The sequence below is a fragment of the Barbus barbus genome, assembly GCF_936440315.1.
Source record: "Barbus barbus genome assembly, chromosome: 17".
Taxonomy (NCBI): Eukaryota; Metazoa; Chordata; class Actinopteri; order Cypriniformes; family Cyprinidae; genus Barbus; species Barbus barbus.
Window position 1 is genome coordinate 24,935,882 of NC_136745.1, and position 22,379 is coordinate 24,958,260.

Genomic DNA, 22,379 nt, shown 5'->3' on the forward strand with positions numbered 1-22,379 from the left:
TATAGAAACAAGGACAAACAAACACTCAAATCTGTCCCTAGGGCTCAATCATACTGAATAATATACAAAACCCGTATTCAAGAAAGTCATATGTATGCCTAATAGTGTATGCCTTCAGTCACAGGGCTGCCCAATGACATGCCATTTCCATATGAAGCACATTATACCTTTGCATCTCTGATTGCCAAGAAATGAGAAAAAGGAATAATTCAAGCCTTAAACTAGCATTAAATCAAAACATTCAAGACTTTTAATCAATTAATAATTTATTCTGCATCATTCACTGCATTGCATATTTCCTATGCATATGAGAGTGATATGGAGAGCATATCTGTGATGAAACATGCATCATGATCTGTGTAAAGCTCACCTTGTTGCAGTTCTTAATGCGTGATAATTAAAAAAAATTATAATTTACAAAATCAAAAATAAAAAGGCATGATATAAACAAGAAAAATGTTGCATAAGGGTTTCAGAACACCTGGTTGAGATCAGTGAATATTTCCATTGGAGTAAATAGTAACAGTCAGTTCATGGCATGAGTTGATCCATGAAGTGCCTCTTTAGAAAAGTTCATCTGGGGTCTGAGGTCCTGCATAAAATAAAGGGAAACCAAACGCTACAAGAGCAGCAGCATCTGGGAAATATCCACTGGCCGGCTGGCATTTGGGCATTCGGTCCCAGAGCAAAGATAAATCTGGGTATATACACGTACACTTTAAAGGCGTCTGGTGGAAAAGTTTATAAAGGCCCCAGTCGTGGATTCTAATGTCAGCCCCTTAAAAAAAAAAAAAAAAAAAAAAAAAAAAAAAAAATCAGGAACTTCAGGGAACAAAGCAATCCAATCCACATTTGAGAGAAACCTTCTACAAGCCCTGAGATATTTATTTTTTCCTCCATAGTCAGATGTGAAAGGCAAAGTATGAGGGTGACCTCATTGGTAAGTGCTTCTGTGCAATATAGTCTTCAGTTTTTTTTAATCTGTACAAGAGTCAACAAAAGTTCATTCGATATTGAGTGCCACTGACATGGTCCAGACCAGCTTCAGCATGCAGGAAGTGCTCCGTCCTGTTTGAAAGTGCTTCCTGGAAGCTGAAGGCCATTGTTATCTGGGCGAGACAGGAGGGCTGGAGAACGTTGCAGAGTTGCACAGTGACTGGAGATTCAGGGACGGGGAAGGGGAGACCTTGCGGGGGCTGCTCAGATCACCGTTGTGAAGCTTCCAGAGCAGCTCTTCATTCTCCATAGACAGTCGTTTGTTCACTTTGGACTCCTTCTGGAGGGTTTCCTGCAAAACCGCCTGCTCTGTGGACAGTTGTCTGCAACGGTAAACTTGATTAGAGTAGTCACTATTACTGCACAAGATGAAAGAGCAGAAGGTCTCTCAGCACAAAGCTTTGCTGCAATGAAAACACACCATTCTTGCCACGAAAAAAGCACAAACAGTAATCAAAGCAATTAAAGTATCAAAGCATAGCCAGCAGCGATTTTGTAGAATTTCCTATACCACATGCAAATACTGTGAAACTTGTCTAACTGAATGAAGCCCACTGGGGAAACACCCAAATGTTAGAAGCTAGACAGGTGGATAGAGAGAAATTTGTTCTAAAAGCCCAAGGGTATCACGTTTATGAACACGAGCTTGTGGTACACTACCTTGACAAAGCAGCATGTTTGTCCATTCTGGCTTTGAGGTCCTCGTTTTCCTGTTGCAGTTTCTTAAGACATTCATCCAGCTTCACATTCCTCTCCATCTAAGAATAAATCAAATCTTAGTGTTTCTCCAGCACATATATTGTAGGAGCATCAGACTTATGTTCATCTTTTTACTGCAATTACAATTGATTTATGCACAACAGATAATTGAACTCACCAGTTTGTCTATTTGCATGAGTTTCTTGTCCTGTTCATGGATCTGTTTGTTTTTGATGTCCAGCACTACTTTAAGGCTTTCAAGCTCCTGCTCCAGATAAAGAGTATGGGAGTCCTTTTTAAACATAAGAAAATAAGCAAGAGAGATCAGGAATATATAATGGCTTTCCTGAACTGGATCATTAAGATGTTATAAAGTCAAATGTAAAAATTATTTAACAAACAGTGGATTTTTGTTAAAGCAGCTCAACACACGAATGTTTCTTCAGGCTTCTATTAATTCTGTCAGGACCACTATTGTCAAAGATGATTAACAAATAGCATATAGTTTGGATTGGCGGAATGGTTCTGTTCTGGGCAAGAACTCCCTGCGAATCCATGCAGCTTAGCATGGATGAGAGCAGCGATAACCCCCCAAAACAAAACCATATGCTGATATCCCCCAACACACACTGATAGAAAAATCTCAAAGCCTTTAGCAACAAGAATGTTGCCCTTAACCAATGACCAAAACAAATATTTTGCAAAACCCACATAACCTGTAGCAACAAGCATGTTGCCTTCAACAGATGGCCTAATGAATGTTGCCAATACCTTAAAAGCTTAAGCGATATGTTCTCCATAACACCTGATAGGCTAAGAAAAACATGTTTCTAATTCAACTACAGCTTTAAGAACAAGCATGTTCCAAATAATGACCAGGCAACTTAAGAACAAGCATGTTCCAAATAATGACCAGGCAACTTAAGAACAAGCATGTTCCAATAACAACCAGACAGCTCTAGGACAAGGGTGTTCCCGACAATACAGCTTTAACTAAAAACAAGCATGTGCCCAATACAACTACAGCTTTTAGAACAAGCATGTTCCAATAACAACCAGACAGCTCTGGGACAAGCGTGTTCCCGACAAGACAGCTTTAACTAAAAACAAGCATGTGCCCAATTAGAGCTGGGCGATATGAGCAAAAATTAATTTTTTTTGGCTGATTTGCAGTATACGGTATGTTTTTTTTTTTAAAGCCCTTCATTTAAATTTGTCACGTTTAGAACAAATTGTATTATGCACTTTCTCCGCAGCGGCTGAGTCTGTGTCCTCCGCTATATTTTCAGATGCGCTCGTTTCAAACTACTATATATCGATATAAACGGTATTGCCTTATATCGGATCACTTATAAAGAATATATCGATATATCGTACAAACTCGATATACCACCCAGCCCTATTCCCAATACAACCAAGAGCTTAAGAACAAGCATGTTCCCAAAAATTACTAGACAGAACAAGCGTGTCAGAGCAGAATCAACGCTGAAATGAAGGCTGCATCCGAAACTGGCAAATGCTGCCTTTGAAAGACACATTGAGGAAAGAAGGCATCAAGACATTTCGAATCCAATGTTAGCCTTACTTCCTGCCTCCTGAGATACCTTCATTCGGTCGATAATTAAAAGCAGAATAGATGTATCCTTCGCTGCCTTGATACCCACAATTATGTGTTAGGTTTATAAAAGGTTGGTTGATAATTAACAAAACGTGTGATCACTTTGATGATCAAATTATGATATTTTATCATGCATTTTTGCTACTTTTCAAGAACATTTAATGTACATAGAAAATGTATTGAAATAGAAATGTAAAACGTAATTTATTCCTGTGATGTCAAAAGCTGAATTTTCAGCATCATTACTCCTTGTTACATGATCCTTCTGAAATCATTCTAACATGCCGATTTGTTGCTCAAGAAACATTTACCTTTATCATCAAATATTGGAAACAGTTGTGGTGCTTAATATTTTTGTGAAAACAGATACATTACTCATTTCATTATACATTAAGGATTCTTTAGTAAATATAAAGTTCAAAAGAAGAATTTGGTTTGTTTTTATGTGACACACTTTTAAATGATGGAATATATAATTATTAAATATTTAAATGTTATAATAAAATAAATGACAATGTAATATAATATATAATATTTATTGTGTGTAAAAGAAAAAAAGTATACAGTCTTAAATTTAGGCTTCCACATTTGGCGTCATTCTAATTTTACCCAAACTGATGTTACTGTAATAAAGAATTCTCCTGTGTTGTGTGAATATAAACACTGTTGGGCGTTGTTAGTGAACAAACAAACTATGTGAGAATGTGAAAAGTGTGTTTTAAGAGTGTTTAGATAAAAGCATCTGCTAAATGCGTAGGACACTTCTTTTTCTAACAGCTTATGGGTCAAAAGTATCCATAGTTGGAGAAACCCCCATATATGAACTTTCCCTGTGCTGGATTGTCACACTATTTATAGGACAGGGTCTGGCAGCATTATGCAGGGTAGTTATCTAAATGCCCTCGCATGCATTTTCAGAATGCTGAGAGTTCTGGAATCTCCTTAACTCTGATTGGAAAGACCAGTCTAATATTAACCTGTCATTCATGGAAAATACACAGTCTACTTAAAGCAGAGACGCATTACTATCAATAGCGCTGGCTAAGTCTGTTTGATAACACAGATGTTTGGGAGCTATACAGGAGTGATAATGTACCTGTGTTTTCTCAGCCAGATCCATCCTTCTCTTCACCTCAGCATCCAGCTTTTCTTTGAGGTTGTTATTCTCTGTCATGAGCTCCTCAATTTGATTCTGTTTGAGAAAAAATGCACCGATTTGAAAATGTTTGAAACAGGGATGTTGTGTGGAGAATTTTAACTCTTGGTCACTGCCTTACAGATAATGTGTCCTCTGATTCCTTCAGTGTTGCGTTGAGTGTCTGCATTTCCTTCTCATGGGACTGTTTGAGCTCTGAGAAAGTCAAGAAAGAGCAGAATATATCAGAGCATGAGAGGTAATATCATTTTCAAACATTAAAGTAACAAGGCCAACATTTACACACACAGTTTTGTTGGATTTTTGTGTTATATGAGGAGTCTCCAAAAGACGTGTTTTATCTACTGTACAAACTTTATATTTTATCCATTAACACTACTCCCAAACCTAACAGACATCATTTGGTATAATTTATAAACCATTTTCCTAATGGGAACTTAAACTGTGTTTTAATTTTTGATAAAGACAACCACATAGGGACTTCTATGGTTTAACCTAACCACTTTAGAGACAGGAAAAGCCCACATTAGATAAAGCCCATTATTAATTACCTTTGAAAGTCTCTTCAAACTGTTGTTTAAAGCCATCCACCTCCTCCATATGGCTGACTTCCAGTTCCTTCTTCAAAGCCTCATGTTTTTCTCGCAACTCTTTTAGCTAGACAAGTACAAAAAAAGTAATTGCGTAAAAGTCTTATTGGTTTGTTTAGTGTATAAATGATTAGGAAATCAGATGTCATATGTCCAAACAACTAAAAGGTCAAGGCTCATATGCCAAGATACAAGAAAAACAAAAGCTATGAAACCACTCTACACAGTTTTTAGAAAGTGATCATGTTTAAGCATTAATATGACAATTTAAGACATCTGAAATAAAGTATAACCAACAAAAACGGTGTCAGGACACTGGAGAACAAAAGAAAAAAGGCCCATTGTCTTCCACACCTGCTGATCCATCTGAACTTTGCACTTGTCAGCCTCCTCCTGGTAGGTCTGATGGACTTTCTCCCACTCAGTGGAGTAGAAGGTCTTCAGTCTCTCCTCGAGGTCAGCGAGGTCTGAGTGGTGCTGCTCCTGGACCTTCTGTATAACTCCATCAAAAGCTGCACGCAGATCCTCCTTTTCCTGCTCCAGACGCTCACAGGAGTGAGCAGAGCTCACTGAGGAAAAGATCAGATCGGAGAAGTTAGAAGATCTATTAAGTGATTAATTCTGTTAACAAACATCAAGCCCATAAAGCACCATTTAAGATGATTGCCTTTTTCTGGCATGATGACAGCAACCCTCCGACTTCAAAAAGAGAGGGACATCTGATATCTAATGCATCGGTTTGTGATATGAAAATAAAGATATGCTATATGTAGACAGCAGTGGGATAACCAGAGCAAATGTTGAAAGGCCAACACATCCATTTGCTGTTTGACATCAGGCCCCGCCAACACTCGATGCTATGATTCATTACTAAAGTATTCTACATCGAGTCCCAGTTGTCTCTACAGTTATGGTATCTCCAGCAGTTCTGCAAGTAATGTGTCAACTGTTACAAGGAACACGTCAAATTACAACTAAGGGAAGGTTCAGCAAAAGGAACACTAATCCACAGCCATAGTGAACAGGAGTTTCCTAACCAGTCACTATGCTCGCTCAATCAGAACTGTCTCAAAGATACTGTCCCTGTGAGCATTAGCCATCTTTGCTCTTGTAGAAAGAAACAGATGACACTTCACTGCACTGCACAGAACTGGTTGTAACACAAAGCAGCAAGCTGAATCCTGCAGCTGCTCCTGTCTTTGTAGTGTACAAGTGTGCTACATGAAGTAACAGGCTATCCTCGTGGGACCACTTGACTGAGACTTCTGGCTGGACAGATGGCCTATGGTTTCCTATAATTAAGGTTAAGGTTTAAAGGGACCCATATAGGCAAGCAAATCTGTCTGTCTATCTAAAATTAAATATCTTCATTAATCTATTTATCAAAATAAATACATGTATTTATTTAAATATATATTTAATTATCTACATTGATGTTTAAAATCTGTACAAATTCATTCAAATAAATAGCAATATTTATATATCCATTTATTTGTTTAATACATGCATGCATTTATTCAAATATCTGTATTAAATTAATTTTTTATAAAATAAATTAATTGCATGCAAAGAAAACTCATACATATAGTGAGGCACTGTATTGTATGTATGACTGTACTGGGATGTTTTAGGGAGGCATGAAATCAGAAATGTCAGGGTGATACAGTCCTCATATCACAATGAATAAAAAAAACCCCAAATAATAATAATAATAATAAAGCAATTAAAATAAAAGATTATGCCAAACTACTTTAGGTTTTATTATTGAATACAAATTTAAGATGCTTCAGTGTTTGATATTTGTAAAACTTAGCTGCCAAATCCAAGAGATGTGGAATAACCAACAAAGTCATGTGATGCAATGAGCATGCAAAGGCCAGTAAGTCTCTTTATATGACTTATTTGTCCCTGGCCCAGGCCACTATAATGAAATAACAGCAGAAATCCAGGCAGCGGTTTCAAACAGAGCTTACCAGTTCACTCACTTCATGAGGCTAATGTGATGCTCATATTTGTGTGAACACACTCAGTGAGTACGCTGGGAACAAAATTATGTCTAACTTCTGTAGAAAACCAGCTTAATTACACCAGATTGTTCGGCTCATCTTATATGTTTACTGGCTCATCCTTAGGCATTTCTGAACATAATCTATTATCAAAAGGTCAAAAGCATGTCAGCAAAATGAATTATTTGAATGAGTCACAGCACAAGAATGGCTGTTGTTCTCCAGGGGGAAACTTGGGTCATATCCCTTACTGGCTCTGCAATCTAATCATCTGTATACGGAGATGAAAACCACAGATTTTTCCCTTTTAAAAGAGTCTTAAAATGAGTTACAATCAGAATTATTACAAAGTTGTTGTTAGGGGTTAAATGAGAACAGTATCTATTGACCCTGCTGTACAAGAGACAGAGCTAAACCATGATCAGATCCACTCCGAGAAGATGAGCCAGACCCAGAGCTAGCTAATGGCTCGATGCATTTCATGAATCTGCAGCGTAATTCTATTATAGGTTATATTTGATGCAGAGCACAGCTGAAGGCCTATAAATAATCCAAATAATGCAAACGAGGAAAAACAAACGGTTAGGATGGAGGATCATCCCTTTTCTTTTCCACAGAAGAAAACGGGTCATGACCCGACAGTCAGCAAAAATGACTGCGCACAAGCATCCAAACAGTATATTTAAGTTATTACAGAAAGCTCTTAGCAGCAGAAAGCTTGACAAATGTGCAGTTTATGTACATGCACACATGTTTGTATCCAATCTCTTACCAAAATTAAACTGTACATTTAACAGGCCGGTTTGAATGTGCCTCAAATAAATAATGTGACATCGTCTAGACATGTTTATTTGGAAAACAGATGTTTTTACATTAAAACCCATTCACAAAATGACACAAAAGGCAAATGATGTTAACATTCTGCACAGAGAAGTTAAGTCACATGCCAAATAGCAAGCTAAATTAATTGGACACAGTTCTAGCAGGTTTTGTGTGAAGACAGCACAGTTGTCCTGTGTTAAAAGACACTTTTGTTTTAGAAGGGGATTCTGGGTGCGTGCCAAAAAACATAGCACACAACAGTATTCACACTGACATCACTCGCTTTATGCTTGGGTGAAAGCTGAAATTAAGGCTATCGGTGGGTAAATGGTGAAATATTGCTGATATTCCTGCAGCTATATTGTGACTTCAAGAGTTGGTCTGAAGAATTCTTACAGGGGCCAGGACCCCTGGAATGTGCTATACACTTAAGCAGTGATTATAATAGTAAAGAGTGATCATGTGCTGGACTTATACATTTGCAAAGTGAAAGAATACATTTTTTTCTGATTCATTAAGCAAAAATACATTAAACACTGCTCAGATGATACCGTATATCAGTCAAGAAAGAACATAAACCCTCATATCTCTCCCTTGTATATGCTCAGTTTTCAGGTGGAAATATGAGCCGTGAAATCAATGCATCAAACATCTCATGGGAAACACTGGCTGGTACTAAATGCATTTCTCCATGTTACTTTGCCCATTAGACTGTGAGGGACATCAGACTTCTCTGACCTTGTTGAGAGACACGAGCATGACCTTCACATTCCAGGACGGCTCACACTTTCTGCTTGGAGTATGTGCTTTCTGGAGGTGTGTCTCCTATATGAGTCTGATGGGAGGGGAAAGCTCTTCCAACAGGCCCAATAAAACAAACAGACCATCTTCTTTATCTACAACCACATGGTAATTAATGTACTAGTAGGCAGGCTCAGTTGTAGGTAAATTAAAAAACACTACCAGTGTACATTGGACACATTATATTTCTTATGTTCTAAGTGGGCAAGCTTAAATCCATTTAAAAAAAAAAATTGTGCCTATGCATTTCTTAACATAACTAAACGGGTAAATAGGACAGAATACTGAACTTAACAAGCACCTAGTACACGTTTAAAAGTTTGGGGTTGATACGATTTTTTAAATATAAAAAAAAAGAAAAAAAGTCTCTAACGGTCACTATGGCTACATTTATTTTATGTAAAATAAATACATTAAAAGCAGCAATACGGTGAAATATTAATACCTTTTAAAAAGCAATTTATTCCTGTAATGGCAAAACTGAATTTTCAGCAGCATTACTCCAGTCTTCAGTGTCACATGATACTTCAGAAATCATTCTAATATACTTATTTGCTGCTCAAGAAACAATCAATCAATTATCAATCAATGCTAAAACCAGTTGTGCTGCTTAATTGTTTTTCAGTCATGATACAATTTTTTTCAGGATTCGTTGAATAGAAAGTTAAAAAGAACGGCATTTATTTGAAACAAATCTTCTGTAACATTATAAATGTATTTACTGAAACTTTTGATAAATTTAATGCATACTTCGAGTGAAAGTTATACAAAAATAAATAAATACTGACCCCAAACTTGAATGGTAGTGTCCATAGGAACTCTAATAAGATCTAAAAAGCATCCCAAGAAGCACCATTTGAATTTGGACAAGAAGCTCAGATTGTGCAGTGTTAAAAATAATCACACATTTACCCATATTTGTGTTTTCTAAAGTTTATTACCACTACTTTATTGCTAAATGCAGAGAGAAGTACAGAAAATGTAAAAAAGTCCAAACTTTTGACAGATTTATGTTATCGCACGGTACTGTGAGAGGTCATGGTAGTCCGCGCGTTACGGCAAGAAAGGGCACACCTATTGTTCATCCCAATGATTACTTTGTGACCAGCAATCTAAATATTACATTCATTACAAACAGCTTCATTTTGGCAGCTCTTTCCATTCTTTCCGCAGACAGTGAAAGCCAAGCACTCTACAGTGACTCACACACACTTACCCAGCTCCTCACGCAAGGTGACCAGCTCCTGAGACAGCTCCCTGCGCTGCTTCATCACCTCCTCACGCTGCAGGAAAACAGAAGAAAAATCAGTTCATCATTTCTCAATGCAACACATGCTTCATATTACTCAATATGCCAAAAAATGTTGCCATAGAGTAGGGCAGTGCCAAGTGAAATGTAATGTCATGATGAACAACTCTGAAATTCCTTCGGCATGAATTATGCATTAGGTTTTCCCTTCGAAGGGTGTCTGTCAATCACAGGACGGGCAGAGTTTTAGTTCAGTTTTAAACGTGCTTGATTGTCATGACAAATAACTGCATTAGCAAAGCAGCTCAGAAGCGTTCAAAGAAAACAGGCTTTCCAGTAAAAACACCAATTGTTGTGCAACAGTCGTGACATCTGCACGGGCATGCAAGCACGACCAGCTTTGTGGTTTACGCACCACTATGACAGCTCTCTAAGGGTTTAATTAAAACCAAGCATATGAATGACATCAATAACTGAATGTAGAGCAATGAAATCAGTGGTGTCTCGCTCTCCTCACCACCGTCTCTTTTTTAAAGTGGAGGACAGCCAGAGGCACAGCTGCAGTGCTGTCAGCCTCCCCAACCAACACAAAGACGCTTCAAAAACCGCGTGTTGCCATCCTGAACCTGCCCCTTCCCCCCGAGATCAATACAAACATTTGCAGAGCGACATTTACACTGCAGTTATGAACTCATCATAGCATATTCATTAGAATAAATCAAACAGTGAAACAAATCAGATTTAAGAATACCACAAACTAATCCTACACCACTGACATGCATCCACAGCTATCCCATTTCAAATGCCAATCTATCCTGCCCTGCACCCTGCGGAGAGGATAATGTCTTTACCCTGTGTCCAGCGCAGGGAGCATTAAGGCACACTTTGCTGCCGGAGCAGCCCATGATCCGGTCTCTGTGACTTCAGTCCAGAATGCAGGACGACAGCAGCCCAGATGCATGAACCTCTGCCACCTCTACCTCCTCTCTCTGCCGTCTGGCTCTACATCGGAGAGACTAGTGGAAAAAGCTCATTGGCTCTCACCTCCTCCAACCGCTTGCCTTCTCAGTGGTGAAAGGATACCGTAATATATCTAAGAGAAGGGCAATGGAGGGAGGCGGCTATATTGTGCCTGGTAGGCTGCTACATAAATGCTGCACTTTAGGACAACCACAGTCAGTAGAGCAAAGAGAGCAGAAAAAATGCAATGTCTGACAGCTGGATGATTGAGTGACACTTAATGAAATGGTGCGTGTTACAGGAGAAGTGTGCAGTGACCTTCCCACAGAACAGAGGAGTTCTGCAGTCTTTCTTGCTTTCCTTTCAGCACCTCCTCAGAATTTACTAACTGAAAGCAGTGCAGAATACACTTTAACATTATTTATTATTAAAAGTTAACAACTGGACAACACAAAACTACAGGGATGTCACTTTTAATTGGTCTCTAATTAATCGGAGGCTGTCAGATTAAAATTTGGAGGTCCATATCAAGTTTGAAGTTACTGTACATCAAATAAGTGCTGCAGAAAACTACAATAATTATAATAATGATTTATTATTAGTAAAATACAATTTTGCTATATACAGTAGAAAATGATGGATTGTTATAACAAGTTACTATTATTAATGTTATAATCCATTATTTTCTACTGCATACAGGAAAAACAAAACAGCATTTCATAATAATAAAACAATACAAGGCTATTATTACTATTAATGTTATTATAATAATCCATTATTTTCTACTGCATAAAGAAAGTTATTTTTAAATCATAAATAACAAAATAGTTACTATTATTATTAGTATTATTATAAATACCATTTTGTCTGTATGCAGTAGAAAACAATGATTATAACATTCATAATAATAGTAAATATTTTATTGTATAACTTATTATTATTATTATTATAATAATAAAATACTATTATTTTTGTATGAAATAGAAAATTATTGATTACATTATTGGGACCCATTTTATCATTATTTCTATTACCATTGTTATTTATAATGATGATTTTTATTATTGTAAAAAAGGAATGCTATTTTGTACTGCATGAATAGTAGCCTTTTTATTATCTGTTTTCGGTATACAATAGAAAACAACGGATTAATATTTAATATAAACAATATTTTTATAATACATTTTTTCTGTATGCAGTAGACAACAACAGATATGTCTGCATTATAAATAAAACAAATGTAAAAAAAAAAAAAATTGTTCAGTTATATAAGGATATGAAGCAGCCCCCAGCAGCTCTCTAGGCGTCTCAGCGTGCTTCTGACCATATGAAGGCAGCAGCTGGTACATTCTCACACAGACATGCTGAAGCCCAACCTCCTAATGAAAGCTTAACAGATTCCTATACGGGACATTGCTAAAACACTACACTCACTTTCATACACTATATCTGATTTTTGTCATGAAATGTTGTAGCACCCAATTTTCAGACTCATTTATCTGTTGAAAATCAAACTAAAATGTTACATTTTCATAAGCAGCACAAGCTGAAATTGTGCCTCATACATTTAAAATAAGCACTGAATAAGAACCACCTACAGGAAAGAGTCATGATTTAAGAGAAGAGCTAATATTGTACTCTCCTTGTATAAATTATTCTGTGGTGGTCTGTATGGCAGTGATCCCTCAAAGAAAAAAGGTAAACCTAGGACCATAAAGGTATAATTTATTAAATACAATGTCTAGTCCACAATCTATAATACAAATGGAAACTTTAGATTTTTATTGTTTTCAAAAAATACACTTTCTTATGGACTGATTCTTCAAGTGCCACAGCTCAATTACAGTAGTGCCTTTTAGTTTAAAATTGGTCTTGGTCCAGATTCTGCAGGAGCAGCCAGCATGCACTCCAGACTACAACCTGTCAGCTTCAGCTCAAACAAACTGCACTTCTTCCCGTCTTTTACGCAGCATACAAACTCTGGCAGTTATCCTTGTCTCACCATTAACTTTAAACACGTACAGCCACCCGGCCTTCATATTGCCATTTTAACAAGGACAATTCTAAAATTAGCAAGCTGTAATCGGTCCAGAATCAGGAATAGCTGGAGAGATTACTTGCAACCTGAGTTTTAATAGATACATCTAGGGTGGAAAGTAAATTACAAAAGAAAAATATATTTTATAAAACATGTGAAACAATTGAAAATAAATATTTTTTGGTGCCTTTATTTTTTATTATTAATTTATTTGGTATATATTTATATATTGAGGGAGAACCAGTTAATTAAAATTACTATTAATATTGTTAATAAAAATGTGATATAACAAGTAACTGCATAGACAGACAAAGCTTTGGAGGGTTACTTAAAAGATTTTGCATATGGAATGGATTTGAAAAAAGTCAGCCAGTTCACTGGGAAGGTTGTGTTAAAGAACATCCCTAAAACAAACAGAGCAGAAGAGAGTAGCACAACTGCAAACACACCCAACAAGACTACAAACCAATACAATCAGTATTGATATCTAGATATCTAACCCTAACCAAAGAAATCTAATCCTAACTTGACAACTGATCAAAGACACCATCTTCATGTATTATTCATGTCTGTTGAATAGCAGAATTTATATCAGAATCATCATGAACTTAAGCAATGTAATCTCATAATACTCACCCCAGCACATAGATGCTTTATGACCACAGCAACTGCCTCGAACCTGCGGTTGTTGGATCGGAGTGTGTTCTCCAGCTGTTGAATGGTCTGGTTCTTCTTCTCACACAGAGCCTTGTGGTACTCCACATTTCTGGACTTGCTCTCTGGCGGTACCAGATCCGGTTGCCCATTTTTCGGGGGCTGCGTGTTTCGGGAACTCGTCCTTGACTTGTTCTCGTCAACTGTAAGAGAACACGCATTCAGTGCTGTGACAACATTCAGCATTGTTTTTCTTCACAGTGATCCTCCAGTTCATAGACCTTGGACCCAACTACGTCAGAGATGTTCATTAAAACCCCAGAGATGATCAAAAAACAGATTCAGCCCTCCACTAAACGCAACCTTGAATGAGATAACAGCTCACCCCATCACTAAATAATATCTTCCCCTCTCTGTAGAGCCGGCCATCACAGACCTCTTATTTTAGCAGGGCTACGCCACAGTGGTTTTCATTTACATCATCTCTTAAATATAACACCAAGACATAATCAGGGCACAAATCCCTCTAACAAAGCTGCCTCTCTACTAGAGGAAAGCTACCTGAAGTAAGCCACCAACGTTTAAATGGCACTATATAATGCCGTGAAACTCCTGTGAGGTACATACAGTATAGCTTTTAGAGAAATAATTTTTCTGATGCCAAAACCTAAAGTCTTTATGTTGTTAATTCAGTTTGTCCTAGCAGAGTTATTACATAACAGCTCAGTGTGAGCAGCCTTGGACATTTCTGAAATACCAACTTTAATAAGGCAGGGGTGGGACAACAAACCACATGTCAATTTAACAGCAACTGATTTGCAACACCAAATTTACATCTGCAAAAGGCATTAAAGTGCCAAAGAATTATTTGCTATGATGCTATCATGTCAATATGGACCAAAATCTAGAGGAATGTTTCCAGTGTTTGAAGCTATGCCACGAAGAATTTAGGCAGTTCTGAAGGCAAAAGAGAGTCCAACCCGGTACTAGCAAGGTGTAGAGCCCTGCACGGGCCTCAAATTTAGGCCCGTACAGCTTATCAGAATTACCGGCCCCGAGTCCGACCCGAGACGTTTTTTTTTTTATATTATTATTCTACAACTATCCAGCTTCTAAATGAATGCAAGCTGGAATTCACAACAGTACTTTTAGAGACAGCTTTCCAAGTCACAAAACGTGCATTGTTTAATACTATTAGGAAACAGACCATATGGGTCTTTTGAGAAACAACTAAGCAATAAGAGTGGAAACATTGACCATTTTGGAACTTGATCCAAATGTCCATAAAAGTTTTCCAACAGACATTGTCTAGAATGCTGAAATTTCCTCCTGAAAAAAATCTTTGACAATATATTCAGAATGCATAAAGTATATATTAATGTTCTTCCTTTCCAGCATCCTGTTACGCCTTCAAGACAAAGTTGCAAACTGCTCTAAGTCTGTTAGTTCACTTTACCCACCCATAAAATAAATAAAGCCGTTTAGTTTATTACATGGATTGAAGGAACTGGAAATATTAGTCCTTTTTAAAAACTTGCCTACACTAACTAATGAAAGAGGCGACATTATGAACACTTAACTGTCCTTGATCTCTATTTGTGCAGACCAGTCTCTCCTGCCATGATATTTAATAAGCTAATGAAATGTAATCCAGACTGGCTTTTTAGAAAATTTTATGGGGCAGACATTTAACAAAAAAAGTCAATTAAAAACACAACATTCATACAACATGAATCAGGAACTCTGAATAAAGATATGCTTTGGCCTTGCTAACATGATTCCAGAGGTCCTGAATTATTATTATTATTATTTTTTTTTAAATATGCCACTCTCATAATAACTAGCAGTGCATTTTTAAAAGGCAAAAATTTAGGTCGACGTCTTGGTGTGGCACATTAGAAATCATGTAAGCCAACACATTAAAAATGCAGTATAATTCAAACCATAAGGTGTCACTGCTAGGTAAACATCTGTGTGGCTCCCTCTGCTGGAAAACTCACTCACAGCAGACTGAAGGTATATGAAAAGGAAAGGAAACGGAAAGGGAAGTGGTGTGAAAGTGCAAGCACTGAATAATAACTCTAAATAATATCAGTTATGCAGATTAAAAAAGGATAGGAAAAGCAGACAAACAAGAAAAAAAGGAAAAAAAAGTCAATCAAGTAAATAAATCCTACCTATCCATCCAGCAACAACCAACTAGTGCCTTAACAGTTACACCAATTTCAGGCTAGCCGATGTACACTGACAGAGAATGAAATTATAGATAAAAAGATTCCAAATCATTGTAAAGGTCAGAGGTACTGAGAACTGACAGCTCTCAATTTAGCAATAGACTTTTGTTGTAATACCATCAGTGTTCACTAGAGGCCTCTGTTTAACATTAACAGACATTTTTAAATAAGTGCAATTTTGTTATTTTTTTATGCGTTCAAATATTTTGCAGCTAAATATATAGTCAACTATAATGAAGCAAGGTTGTGGTTTACCTTGAAAAGTCTAAACTCTGTGGTGTTATCAAAATTATTGCTTTGCTCACTGAGCATCAAGATCAAACAGACAACAACATGGGCTCAAAGAATAGCTTAAGAGCAGCGCTACCTTTTTTGAGGCTAGTTGCACAGAAAGGCACATTTCAGCTTGAATGCTGACTTGGGAAGATCTCTGCCTGAGTTACTCATTTCCCAACAGAGCAGGTATTACATTTTTGGATACAAATCCCATATGAGATTAAACGATCAAGACTAGAAGAGCAATATAGTTACCCAAACTTAATTATCCAAATTGTAATTACAGCAGAGTTAATTAGTCTGATCTTAATTATTAGGGTGCTTTGGGTTATCCAGGGAGCGCACTTGGATCCCACATGCATAATGATACAGCTCAAGGTTTTAGACCAAAAAATTTAACGCATTTGTCAAACAAACAAACACTAAATTGTGAATAAATGATTTACTGTTGCCAGATCTTCATAGCACACATCTTGAGCACTTACTGCCTCTACATGCCTCACAAAAACTGTTGCACAACAGAACAGCATATTGAACAGAATAATTCATCTAATCTCACACCTGAATTATTTAAACACTGCTGTGAAGCATATATGGTCTAAACAGAACTCAAAATCTCAGTTTTTGATGTGAAGTCAGTTTACACAACTATAAAATTTGGGTGAAATCCCTGCCCATTATTTAAATACCACTGATAATAATATTTGCTACAACAAGTTTTCAGAGTTTGTAATTAACTGACTGCTCCCCTTTAGTGCTCAGCAAACAAATGGCGTTATATATGGACACTAAATTTAGTATTATAAATAAAAGATTTATACAAAACAATACCTAAACTGATGCCTAAAATGATCTATAGCCTTACACATAAATCAACATGAGGTAAAAAAAATTGAAAAAGTTTCATAATCAAGTGCGTTATGTGGAAAATTCAGTAGTCTAGAATATGAAAACATTGGTGTCCTATTGAAGGTAATGCATGCAGAAACAGATATAACCATCAATCAGGTTATCATTAATGCTATAATTGGAGTTTATATGCATTTATTTTTAGAGGGATATTTTAACAGGTGAAACCTTACCCAAATACATATTGAGATCAAATATACTCCTCTGTGATGTTACGAACATGGAATAAATTAGTCGTTTCCTTATTTATTAGAGTCCTTATTTGGCCAGTCACTATAAAAAGAAGAGTTACTGCCACAAATGGGAATTTACCTTGTCAAGACATTACATTCAACCTAGTCTTCAGGCCAAAATAACCTGAACATCTGAAAACAGGAAAATTAGGTTTTTAGACCTGTGAACCAACTCGCTTGAAAAGAGGAATACGGTAAAAAAAATATGAACTTGCTATATCTACTGACTTGGTAGGTGATTACCATAATCCAAATTGTGTCAGAAATATACATGTTATTTGCAAAAAGATCCCAGGCTCTATTTGTAGCTAGCAAGAAGATGCCTACTGGCCATGTACAAATATCAAATACTCTTGGCAGAGAGAGAAAAACAGAGTCTAAAGATAGAATCAACACCACATGAGCGAAGACAGCACCTTGAGAGCTGTACAGAAACACTCTGAAACGTTTGTGCAGAATGAAGGAAAAGCCACAACAACAGGGTTTTCTGAGGAACAGACCTGCCTGAAACACCACAGTGCTCTTACATCCTGACAGCAGCTGGAGGTTTCGGAGCAATCCCTTCGCTGTCAGCCTCACGTGGATGTTGGACAGTGAAAATTTGGGAGAGAAAAACATCTTGCAGAGAAGACAGAAAGAGGACAACTCTTCATAAGCAAAACAAAAAGAACAACAGCCTCAGTGAGCACATGTGAGGCCAAAGAAAAAAAAATACATCTGCGAAACAAAATGGCAAAGATTGTGATGAAGGAAGGAAGAAAACATCCGTGTCTCCTAGTCACAATTTGGCAAAGACTAATGAACTGAAGCAGCCTGGATTAAAGAGAGGCAGGAGCCCCAGAGACAAATGAGGCAGAGCAGAAGGCATTCATCCACCGGTTTGAGATCTCATCCACTGACGCTCAGCATCTCTCGCTCTCCGCTGGGTGTTAAGGAGGTGCAGGATGCTGGGTGAACGGAAGGAAGGAGAGAGGGAAGGGAGGGTGCTGGGAGGAGTAAGCAGCAGAGCAGGAGTGGGTGGGTGGGTTCGCTCTCTCACAGCTTTCTCCTTCAGTCACACATCAGGGAGGGTTAAAAATGGCGGGAGAGAAAGTAACAGCTTACAGCAAGATATGAACCCTGAGCAGGTCATCAAATCAAGGGGGGGAAAAAAAAAACGAATAATAATACCAAAAAATGTTTTTTTAATTTGTCCTGAGGTGTACACTGCATTTAAACCTCTCAAATAAGATCCATAAGGCCAGGGAACAGATTTCTTTGTGGTCACAAACAGACAACCACAAAAAATGTCTAACATACGCCTGTGATGTCAGCAATGAACACCGAAAACAAGGTGTGCAACCCAAGGAAGACATCATTTTATGTTTGAAATGTAATTATGTTTATGTGGGGTTGCTGACGGCAGCAGATAATACATATCTGCACAGTTCAGGCTGCAGTCCAAAAACTAGAGGCTAAAGTCATAAAATAAGCTTAAGAAATACAATGCTTTCACATGAATATGTAATTTCACAAATGCTAAAACAAAGAGTGGGGTCTAAAAGACTGGGGTTAAAGGTTGAAGTAAAAATTGTTCTACTTTACAACTTTTTAATGGTTCTATTTATCTTTTCTAATTTAATAAAACATTGATTTTCATTAATTAAAATACCAAATTAAGTTAATTTAATTAAAAAAAAAAAAAAAAAAAAAAAAGATTGTCAATGTGGACCCAGATTTATTTATAGTGGCTTAATATTATATGGCACAAATCTGAATTTAGGACTTATTAAGAGTAAAACAAAAAAAATAACTATTGAATCCATTTACTATATAAAAGCAATTCAAAGTGATTCTGTCCAAAGGTCTAGGTCAGGATAATACCATTATTTATAGTAAGCTTTCTTTGGAACGAAACATTCTCAGAGATAATTGTGATGGTGGAGTCTAGTCTCACTGGCTTGAAGGCATAGCTGCATGCATACACCCAAGACTTATTCCCTGAAAGGAATGCAATCGCCATTCTTAATTACAGTACTTATGGGTGGTAAGAAAGCACACATTACATGTGCCAGGCTGAGAGAGGCCGACTGAGACAAGACAGAGACTGTGTCAGCTGTGTTACAGACTTGGCTGTGATAAAATATCCTGCATTGCTGAGAGGGTTTCACAGAGCTCACACAGTACAAGCCAACTGCCACCCCGCTCACAGATCACAGACAAGACAGTGTAGCAACAGGATTTATTAGAATTAGAGGGTCTAATTCTTTCTTTGTAACAAATGCCATATACTGTAAAAAAAAAAAAAAAATTACAAATTAATTAAAATACTCAGTATAGGTATTTTAAACAACAATTTTCTGTGATAACTGTATGCTTCACTTCAAATTGAATAAACTGGGTCTTACCTGTTGGAATCGCAGCAGGTCTCATGGGTCGGGCTATCGTAGGGGTTTTCAGAGGACTGCTTGAAGACCTCACTGAACCTGATGATGATGTGTTTTTGCATCCTGCTCCTAAAAGAAAGAAAAAAAATGGATGAGTAAAACAAACCAAATAGATAACCAAAGACCAAAGAGAAAAAGAATAAGAAAAGAGGAGTCAAATAATTTTAGTTCAAAATTTAACTTGTTTATATTGAATGAACAGGGTGGGGTGCAATAATGTCACAATGTAAAAAAAAAAATATGAATAGCACTAAAAAGGCTTTAGTTTCTAAACATTTTCTTTTCTTGCATGATTCTTTCGATTTTGGTGGAATTGACCCAGACATCCCTTAGCCTGTTCAGGAGATTCACTGTTTTAGCCTTCCATATGAGATGCAAAGGTTAATGCTCAAAATGATATTGAAAATATGAGTCATCATACCTGATGATACACTCTTGGTAGGTGGATATTGCAGCTTGGTCCTTAACAATGTGGTCCTGTTAGGAGGAGGTTTATTCAAGGTTCCCACAGGGGGCTCAGCATGGTCTGATTTAAAATAAATATACAACCAATATAAATATTCAAGTTTCTTAGTGCATAAATTAGTTTGCGAGCCTGTGAGAATTTCCTTGGAGGCTTGTGTGTGAATCAAAGCAATAAAACACACTGTAAACAGATATTATAATCCCATCTCTTTTTGATGATAATCTTGCTCCTATAAACAGATGATCTCTCCCTGATATTGTACCTTCTTTGATGGGCCACCACTGCTGTGAGCTGATATAGTGATTTTTTTTATATGTTATGACAACAGCACTTAGGCCGTGTTCACATTTGGCGTCTTTTTCGAAGCTGCCGGCGTCTGTTTTACATTATAATCCTATGGAGTAAACCGTGCTTTCAAAAAAGTCCTGAGCGCTTTTTAAAACGCCACCGCCGGCGTCTTTTTCTGCAGCTCAGAGCGTTTTCGAGTTGAAAAAATTTCAACTTTTCTGAAAAAAAACGCCCTACGTCAAGCGCCTTTTTGACAGCTGACCAATGACAAGCGAGTAGCGAGATCTGTCGTTTCCATAACAACAAGAAGAAAAATGGAGAAGGTGCCGGTAGATAGACTGCTCGTTTCGGAGCACAAGGAGCTGTATGATATGAGCACAAAACTCTATCATAATATTGGTTCCTTCCCCGTATAATGTCGTGCACCCACAAACGTCGTTGTGAATCAACATTTTCTTTCCCGTTAACTTCAAAAGCCAACGCAAGAGCCAACTTTTTACTCTTTCTTGACATTTCGGCAGTACACAGCGCTAGGCTACTGTTACAGCTGTTGCTATGACAACAAAAGACGCTCTCAGCTGCTATTTGTAATAGACGCTGCCAGCTTTGTTTTTCATAAAAAAAACGCTCTTGTCACCTTTTTCTAGTCAAAAAAGACGCCAAGTGTGAACACGGCCTTATAATACTGAAAAACTTGTTACAATTTGACAGTTTGTGTTCATTTAAGCCAGAGCTTGGTTTCTTCCAAAGTTTTTTTTTCTCCATTTCTGCCACCTGATTTAGGGAGTTTGGGTTCCTTGTCACCTTTGGCTTGCTCAGCTGGGGTTTAAAAAGCACTTAATATTCAGCATTATTATCGATTTGACTACACTGATAATATCAGATGAGAACAAAACTTGACTAAATGGAGCTGAATAATGATGCTATTGTCTTCCACCTAAGTGCACTGAATTTGTTCATCATTGATTAATTTCACAGCATCAACACTTATTTAACTGAATTGAATCAACATTGAACTGACTCGAGCTGAATAAATGACACTATTGTCTCCAGTGGAACTGCTTACGGCTGAACTTAACTGAACCCATTTCATAATGAATGAACTTTACACAGTTATTGAAATGAATTGAACCAAAACTGAAGTGACTCGAGCTGAATAATCATACTATTGTCTTGCTACACCTGCTTTAGAGGTGTATTATCTTATTTGCCTCATTTAAGTTTGCATCATTGATTCTGTTACTTTAATCACGTGAAGTGGTTTTGGAATGATTTCGATGTTATAAAAGCACCACAAAAATAAAGGTGATTTGACCACAAACAGCAATATAGCAACACTGCTCCCAGATACAATATAGGTACCCATGTTATTGGAGTTATCACAAACAAATGAGAAAATATTTGCAACTCCACATCTAAGCAGTATCAAAAACAAACAAACAAACAAAAATCTATACTTACTTCTCCACAACTCAGTCTTAGACTTCCCATAAAAGGCAAACAAAGGAATAATACAAAAGCTATAGGATCCGACAAGGAGGCATGTCAAAAGAGTCAGATCACACTGAGCACAAGAGCTCGGCTGCTGATTCTGGGTTGAATTAGTAAAAACCTGCTCTGAGATTTCAGTCAAGGTGCCTCTGTATGCAGGCATGACCTTCCACAGCGAGTTAAACATAATGAAGAGAAAATAAGGTCTGTTTGCATTGGTAGATCCTCATTATTTTGATGTGCACTGCTTTCTCATACCCCTCCAAGTGAACTGAGGTGGAACAAACCCTGCCCCGCAGACATCTGGGACTGAGTGTCCCGATCCATACAAACAACATTTCCATCAACCAATAAGAGAGCAACACAATGTTCAAAAGGTAAATGAGCATCACTGTCTAGACAGAAAAAAGCAGGCTATATTTTCATGTGTGCTACTCCTGATTAAACAGATTTCAGGTCATTAAATC

At 37.2% G+C, this 22,379-nt stretch overlaps 1 protein-coding gene across 1 annotated transcript; it reads right to left on the bottom strand.

Moving 5' to 3' along the window:
* Positions 1–231: 231 nt before the first annotated feature.
* On the bottom strand, positions 232–17,859 carry LOC306882929 (microtubule-associated tumor suppressor 1 homolog A; the record flags this gene model as incomplete). The annotated part of the gene is made up of 10 exons (XM_079437936.1): positions 232–1,319; positions 1,657–1,754; positions 1,874–1,987; positions 4,410–4,505; positions 4,591–4,664; positions 5,021–5,126; positions 5,414–5,628; positions 9,905–9,971; positions 13,572–13,792; positions 17,742–17,859. The coding sequence occupies 10 exons, from the start codon at positions 17,857–17,859 to the stop codon at positions 1,106–1,108; spliced, it is 1,323 nt and encodes a 440-aa protein (XP_079294062.1). The 3' UTR covers positions 232–1,105.
* Between the last annotated feature and the right edge of the window lie 4,520 nt (positions 17,860–22,379).